This window comes from Mus pahari, chromosome 18 (assembly GCF_900095145.1).
Source record: "Mus pahari chromosome 18, PAHARI_EIJ_v1.1, whole genome shotgun sequence".
Taxonomy (NCBI): Eukaryota; Metazoa; Chordata; class Mammalia; order Rodentia; family Muridae; genus Mus; species Mus pahari.
Window position 1 is genome coordinate 32,094,732 of NC_034607.1, and position 8,433 is coordinate 32,103,164.

At 42.6% G+C, this 8,433-nt stretch overlaps 1 protein-coding gene across 4 annotated transcripts in view; it reads right to left on the reverse strand.

Moving 5' to 3' along the window:
- The window catches only part of Tmem232 (transmembrane protein 232), a 209,513-nt gene that overhangs the window by 113,375 nt on the left and 87,705 nt on the right, over nucleotides 1–8,433 (reverse strand). For all 4 annotated transcript variants that reach the window (XM_021217978.1, XM_021217977.2, XM_021217976.1 and 1 more), the window contains exon 10: nucleotides 1,141–1,319. In XM_021217978.1, the coding sequence (XP_021073637.1) occupies nucleotides 1,141–1,319 (179 nt within the window). The remainder of the gene's footprint in view (nucleotides 1–1,140; nucleotides 1,320–8,433) is intronic.

Below are 8,433 nucleotides of genomic sequence, written 5' to 3' on the forward strand. Positions count from 1 at the left end.
CATGGGATTGAGGGAGCACAGTACATGGGATTGAGGGAGCACAGTACATGGGATTGAGGGAGCACAGTGCATGGGCTGTGGAGATATTTGCTTGTGTTCAAGACATGAAAGTAGAAATAGAATTACTAAGAAAAGAGAGGCTGAGATAAAACTAGAAATGAGAGGCCTGAGGTAAACCTCACCAAAAGAGCAGAAGAGATAGAAAAAAGCACCCCAGACATGGAAGACAAATTAGAAGAAATGGCCTAGAAGACAAGATAGAAGAAAAGAACACCACAATCAAAGGAAATATTAAACAAATCTAAGTACAAAACATCTAGGAAATCTTGGACTCTATAAAAGAGCAAATCATAGAAACAGAAGGGTGCAAAACGGAGGCCAAACATGCAGAAATGACTTTCAACAAAATCATAGAAGAAAAGTTTCCCTAAGTCTTTCGAGGTACAAAAAGCATAAAGAACACCAAATTGACAGGACCAAAAAAGAAATTATCCACAACACATAATAATCAAAATACTTAAATACACACATAGGAATATTAAAAATCTACAAGGCAAAGAGACCAAGTAACGCATGGCTTCTCGGTGAAGATTCTAAGAGCCAGAGGGGCCTGCACAGATGTTCTACAAACTCTAAGAGACCACAGAGGACAGCTGACCTCTCTGACCACTCCTTGCAGAAATTAGTGCCACATCCATCAATCCCGCCCCCCTTCCCAGAGGAGCCCTGGGGTCAGCAGTCCATGTAACGTCCCCCAAACATTATCACTTACCCAGCTTCTACACCATATCTTTTTTTCTGAAAAGAGGGGAGCAACCATGGCTTGGTGGCATGTACCTACTACACATCTGTCAGAACTTTTCACCATATCGATGTACCAAAATCGATGTTTGAATTAGTCTCTGCTTGGGCTGTTTGGTTTGGTTTTGGCCTGTGTTTGTCAAGTTTACTTAATTCTGCTTATACTAAAAGCTTCAAAGGTCTCATTTTGTAATGTCGTCCAGAACTTGGCTCTCATCCTTGAACAACAGGAGGCGAGCATGGAACTCAAGGAGACAGGCTCAAAGACGAGCTGCTACTGCTCGTAGAGAACTGCTAAACATGATTCCAGCAGATAGGAGGACAAGTGTGAGGGCTTACCTGGGCTATAACTAATGCGCATTGGATTCGTGGGTCTACCTCATAATCCTTTATCTTTTGCAGTGTTTGCCATATCATGTTTCTAAGTCCATCCTGATCCTCATCACCCTGAAGTTCCCGTGACATCTTCACCAGGTTATACACTATGCCATAGTATCCAATCCAGATCACCTTCTCACCTGCGGGGATGGCGATGATGATGATGGAGGAGGAGGAGGAAGAGGAACATGGTATCAATTTTTGAGAAAATGCTTTCTTATGAATGAAAAAAGACAAATTCAATGTTATTCAAATTGATAATTAACAGTTAATCTTGAGAAATTGAAATTTAGAACACTCTCCAACCTAAACACCACAAAATAGTTAGAAATTTAGCTATATTAAGTTTTACTCTCAAGATTAAAATCATGTCATTTATTCTTCAATTACTCTTTTTACCTAGCTAGGCTATATTTCTATATGGTGATGCTTAGCATCGATAATTCTGATTTAGGTAGAGACAGGAAAAATAAATTTGAATAATAAAATAATAATACAGTCCTCGGAAGAGAGATAAACTAAATTTAGTTACAGAATAATATGGAAAAAACCAGGCCTGTGGGAAAACCCTGAATTTTAAAAAGAAAAAGAATACACTTTTACAAAAAGAGATGGAAAGTTTTAAAAACCCAAAACTTCAATAAGAATAATTGTTATTTTAAAAATCCAGACATAACGGTTCATGCCTTTAATCCCAGCACTAAGGAGGCAAAAGCAGACAGATCTCTGTGAGTTTGAAGCCAGCCTGGTCTACACAGTGAGTTCCAGGACAGCCAGAGCTACATAGTGAGATCCTGCCTTGAACAAAACAAACAAACAAAAGAATAATAATTATTACTTTAACTGACATAAACTGGAGCCCCAACTATGTCTGGATTCTAATCTGTGCTATACTTCTGTTATATAGGCCTTGTATTTATATTTAGCACATATATATATATATATATATATATATATATATATATATATACATATACATAAACATATATTTAGCACATGAAAGGAAACACAGGAAACCAACTTGTTTCAAAGGTCCCCTATTGTCACACAACTGATGAGCAATAGAGTAAGTAAAGTCCTATGTGATCTATGCCATGCAACACATGTCCCAATTCAGACAAAGGTTGTTCTAATCCACACACTCATTCACAGGGAAAGAAAAGACCACAGTGTAGGAAAAGTAAGGGAAAGGCTAGGAGAAAGAACGGGAAAGTGTGTACACATTTCAGATACTGAAGAAGGACCTCCTCTAATCTCCTATCCTAAACATTCACTGTCTATGTCACTGTCACTTAGGAAGGAAGGGAGGAACAAAGAAGGGAAGGAAGGGAGGGAGGGAGGGAAGGAGGGATGGGAGGAAGGAAGGAAGGAAGGAAGGAAGGAAGGAAGGAAGGAAGGAAGGAAGGAAGGAAGGAAAACAAGAGGCAAACAAGCCAGGCATCTAGTAAGCTGCTCCTCACCGTGCCAACTAAATTATGTACAACTAAGGGATGGCAATACTCGAAGCTCTGTAGCTGGAAATGGGCCTACTGATGAGTAGTAATGTTTCTCACTACAAAACAAGAATATAATCAAAAGAGCAAAGATTTCATTATGTTTTCTTTCTTGGAAATAGACAGCCAGTGGCTTTGAGTGGTGGACTAGTCCAGGGAGCTGGGATGGACTCCATGAGAATTTGGAGGTCAGTAGATCCTTGAAAAGATGATGTAATGGGAAGGCTGGTAGAGGAAGGAAGGAAGCTGAAAGAAGGAAGACCTCACTGGCCTTGCAAGCAGGGTGATTTGGAGAACGGTAGAGACGGATGTTGGAGACTGGCCCCATGTAGGAAGATACCAGAATGAAAAAAGTCAGGCAACAACCACTGCACCCGACTCCTACTCACCTTTTTAGTCAGGCTTACTGCAAACCATGTAGCCGTTCCTAATCCATGGTATGTCATTCGTCTCTGTATAAATCCCAAATTAGAGAGCCAGACAACCATGTCTCTGTCGTTTTAATATATCATTTTAGAATACATCCGTCACGGCTCATCCGCCTCACTTGCAAATATATTACACAAAGAAAGTGAGACCAAAGTCTGGAGTTCTTGAGTAAATGCCGAATTCTTTCTTCTAATATTAATGTAAACTGCCCCTTTCATTTAACCCTACGTCTGTCCATACAACAGTATGTTACACTTTATCTGCCTCCAAGCCATTCTTTTGCTCATTTCCTATTATGCAACCTTGAATCTTCATAGTTCATTTCCTGGCTTGCACTTATAAAATTATATGTATATCATATTGGAATGGTGTGTGTTGTCCATAGTTTCTAGGAAGCCAGATATTGTTTGATTCACTCTGATATACCAATCACTTAGCCTTATGACTTCAGCACAGAAGACGCGGAGTAAGAACTGTCCATTTGTCTAGGATTAACGTATTACTTAACAGTGCTTTTAAGGACAAAACTGGAGTTGTGCTAAAGGAAATCAGAGTAGCTGAACCAAGAATAGGACTCCTACAGAGGTGCAGTTCAAAGGAGAGAGAAGATGTCACACTGGGCTGAAGAAATGAGTTCATATTAATATGGAGGCTGTAAAGTCAGCTAACAGTAAGTAAATGGCACCATAAGCAACAGTTGATGCCTCAGCAAAGGAACAATGCTATGCCGGTTCCGTGCAGCGTCCCATCCATTCCATCGGTGATCCGGGTGATAGGAGTTGCGTGATAACAGGTCCTTATTGTGACAGGCAGGAGGAGACCAGAGAGGAAGAAATAAATGCCAGCTGTCAGGGAGAGCAACTGATAAAACTTCTGTGGTGAGTGGGGAATGGGAAGGTCAAGGGAGAAGCTCGTTTTCAAAGTTAGGGGACAGAAACAATCGTGAAGTCGCTTGCAAAAATGAGGTGGCTGTTCAGAGGGGTCGGTTTAGGAGAAGGCGAAGAGTGTTTGGAAAACGGGGAAGGCAGATGGGGGAAGGTCTGGCTTCCAGTGGCACAAAGCAGATTTTTTTTTTTTTCTGGTTTCGAACTCAGAAATCCACCTGTGCCTCTGCCTCCCAAGTTGCTGGGATTAAAGGCGTGCGCCACCACTGCCTGGCAAGCTTTTTCTTAAAGCATGGCTGAAAGAAATGCATCATGAAAAACATGAGTGGCATTGCTTTACATCACAGCAGAAAGGTAATAGCGGGATTCATGTAGTTATTTTTCAAACTGAGTCTTAGGTGAGAAAAGGTTTAATACGATTACTTCCAGTGCTTTATATATGCGTGTGCTGTGTCTGTGAGTGGTGTGCAAATGCCTGTGAAGAGCAGAGAAGGGTGTCAGACGCCTATGAGATGAACATACAGTCATTTGTGAGCTGCCCAACCGAAGCAAGAGGATCTCAGCTCCAGTCTCATGCTAGAGCTCATGACCACTGAGCCAACTCCCCGGTCATGAAAAGGGCTTTGATTCATAAAACAAGTGTCCTTTGTTACAAATTTAAACTCACTGTTAATTCTTAAATTGTCTTCTGGGTTCTCTGTTCTGTTTTTGTGAAACAGTCTCTTGTAACCCAGACTGACCTTGAATACACCATGTAATCCAGGCTGGCCTTAAACACGGGTTTAGACAACCTGCCCTCTACTGTTGGAACTGCAGGCATGCACCACTATTTACTTAGAGAATCCCAATTCATATTCCAGTTTCTTTTTGCTATTCATCACCCATAGCTGTGTTTAACCCTGAGCACAGGTTTCACCAAGTCACCCAGGATCACACAGAACTGTTTTTATTAAGGGGAGAAATTATTTAAATCACAGTTAAAGTTGCTCACATCTGTGGTCAGGGTAGCCCACTGTGTTTCGATCTTTAGAAGCATTTCTCGGCCTTCCCATGCTGAGACCCTTCAGTACAGCTCCTTTGTTGTGCTGACCACCATACACAAAATTATTTCATGATCACTTCATAACTATAATGTTGCTACTGTTAAGAATCACAACGTAAATATATGATATGCAGGACATATGGCCACCAAAAGGGTCACAACCCACAGATTGAAGATCACTGATCTATAGAGGCAGAGTTTGATGACAAGGGATGTATCCTGGAGCAGAGCTGCTTAGCACCCAGCAGCCAGAAAACAGCAAGGCAGAGAGAGAGAGAGAGAGAGAGAGAGAGAGAGAGAGAGAGAGAGAGAGAGANAGCAGAGCTGCTTAGCACCCAGCAGCCAGAAAACAGCAAGAGAGAAAGAAAGAGAGAGAGAGAGAGAGAGAGAGAGAGAGAGAGAGAGAGAGAGAGAGAAATTCTGGCAGCCTATGGAAAGAAGCTCTAGACATCCAGGACCCTTACCGCTTCTAGGATTCAACATCTCCCAGTACTGTGCAGGCTGAGGACTGAGCCTTCACCAGGCGGACTTTGGGGTATACCACTGTAATACACACCACTAATTTTGTTTTAACGATACGTTGCGGTGGGTTGGTATTTATTGTCTTTTAGACACCGAAATACAATGATACTGGGCTACAGAAGGGTATTTCCACACAAACATCCGATATACCTTGAGCATATTCCCAACTGTGCTGTCTACCTGGTCATTTAGCTTCTCTCCCTTTGTTCTCCCAACAAGTCTAATTTCATAACATCTATGCATATGTGACTTTTATGAATCTATATAAAACCTAGGAACAGCAAATGAAAAGTCACATGTAAATGTGACTTTTTCACAGTTACCTAATATAAATGTCTACAGTTGCACCCATTTTCCGACCAAGAACATGTGTGGTGAGAGGGTTTCCATGGTTTCTATATGTCACGTTTTTCCTCATCCATCCCCCCACCGATGAACATCTAGGTTGGCTGTGTAACTGAGCTACTGTTAGCAGTGCTGTGGTGAACACAGATGTACCACTTGGAATTCTTCAGGTAAATAATCAAGAGTGGTTTCACAGGGGTCACAAGCTACATATATTTTTAGTTTGAGGGGGGGACCTCTATGTTGATCTTCTTTGTGAATGCATCTGTTGTTTTCCTAATGACTACCTTTTTGACTGGGTGAGAGAACTCAGGGAAAACCTTTGCTTTGCATCTCCTCAATGGCTCAGCATCATTTTCCTTCATTTGTACTTACTTTTTACTGACCTATATACTCGATACTATTTATTGACTTATCTGACTTCTTATGTAGGTTTGTGAGTGACACGTGCCTGCTTCCCTGTTCCATTTGCTTCATCTCACCCTGGGTTTGGATGTCTTTAATGGTAAGGTGCATTCCTTGGAGGCAATGAATGGATAGACTCTGTTTTTCATTGTTCTCGACCCAACCTGCTAGTCTGCGTATTTTCATGGAGGGGCAGAGATCACGGACGGAGGAATGGAGAGGTGTACAGTAACTGGTGTCATCTTGTTGATTCTTTGGTGCCTGCTGTTCTCCTGGTTTTCACTTGGTGACTGTTCCTCAGTCTTTTAAAGTGGGTTATACTTTCCTATCACCTCCAACATGCATTGATCTTTCGCTGTAGTCCAAAGCATTCCTTCAGTGTCTTCTGTAAAACTGGCTCAGTGCCCATAGATCCCTTGTTTGTTTTGACGATGAAGTCTTTCAGTTAGCCTTCAACCACGACAGCTTTGCTGGTCAGGGTAGTCTGGGTTGATACTTCTTGTCTTTTGGACACTGAAATACAGTGCTCTAAGTCCTTCTGGCTTTTAAAGTTCCTGCTAGCGCACCTGCTTTTATCCTGATAGGCTTACCATGCTTATGGTCTGGTGTCTCTCTTGCAACTGGCATATGCTTCACGTGGTATATATTTAATGCTTTAGCTATAACGTGCTATGGGCAGATTCTTTGCTCATCTTGCCTGTTTGGGATTCTAAATGCCAACTGTACCTGGGTTGACTTGCATAGACTTAAGAAATCTCTCTTGTGCCTTTTGTAAAAAAATGTTTTCATGTATTTTTCATGAAATTCTTCTCCTATTCCTGTGTCCATGATTCATAGGCTTGGTTTTATTATATAGCATCCTACAGATCTCATCCGTTCCATGTGTACTTTCTTATTAATCTAACTTGGTCATTAGTTGAATATTCTTTTTTTTCATTCACTTTACATCCAACTCACTGTCCCTCTGCCCAGTCACCCACTCCTGCAGTTCTCTCCTCTGGGAGAGTAGAGGTTACACCCCCCCCATATCCCCCAATCCTGGCACAGCAAGTCTCTGTGGGGCTGGGCACAGCCTCTCTCACTAAGGCCAGAAAAGGCACCCAAGCTAGAAGAGCATATCCCACATACAGGCAACAGCTTTTGGGATAGACTCTGCTCTAGTTGTTTGGGACCCACATGAAGACCAACCTGAACATCTGCAACATATGTGCAGGGGAGGACCTAAGTCCAGCCTTGTCTGTGGAGGAGGGCCTAGTTTCAGCTCATGATGTGCTTTGGTTGGTGGTTCAGTCTCTGAGAGCTCCAAGGGTCCAGGTTAGTTGACTCTGTTGGTCTTCCTGTGGAGTTTCTATCTCCTGTGGGGCCCACAATCCTTCCCCCTACTCTTCCATAAGATTCCCCAAGCTCCATCCACTGTTTGGCAGTGGGTGTGTGTATCTGTCTGAGTTAGATGCTGGGTGGAGCCTCTCGGAGGATAGCCATGTTAGTCTCCTCTCTACAAGCATACCTGACCATCAATACTGTCAGGAATTGGTGCTTGCCCACGGGATGGGTTTCAAGTTGGGCTGGTTATTGGTTGGTCTCTCTGCTCCATCTTTGTCCCTGCATTTCTTTTAGACAGGATAAATTTTGACTTGAATGGTTTGTAGGCAGGTTGGCTCCATTGGGGACCCTGCCTAGCTATAGGAGATGGTCTCTTCAGGTTCCATAGCCCCAATGCTGTGAGTCACAGTTACAAGACACACCCACTGATTCCCACCCCCCACCCCAGGTCTCTGTCACATCCTCGAGATGCCCCCACCTCCCCACCCTCCATCAGTTGCAGATTTCCATTCATTCTCATGGCCATCTGGCCATCTCTCCTGTCCCTCCCCACACCTGATCTTAAACCTGCCAATCCCCATCCCCATTCCCTATACCACCCATGAGATCTCCCTGTCTTAATCTTCTGGATTCAATCACCAATGTGTCTCAAGATCTCCATACCAAGATCCAGATCAGAAACTTCTATCTCCCAGTCTCCAGATTAGGTTCACTGATGAGCCTTCCAATTCTGGATTGTAGTTCATTTCAAATATAGTCAAGTTGACAACCAGGAATAGCCACTACACCTTCCTTCATCTGTCTCCTATGA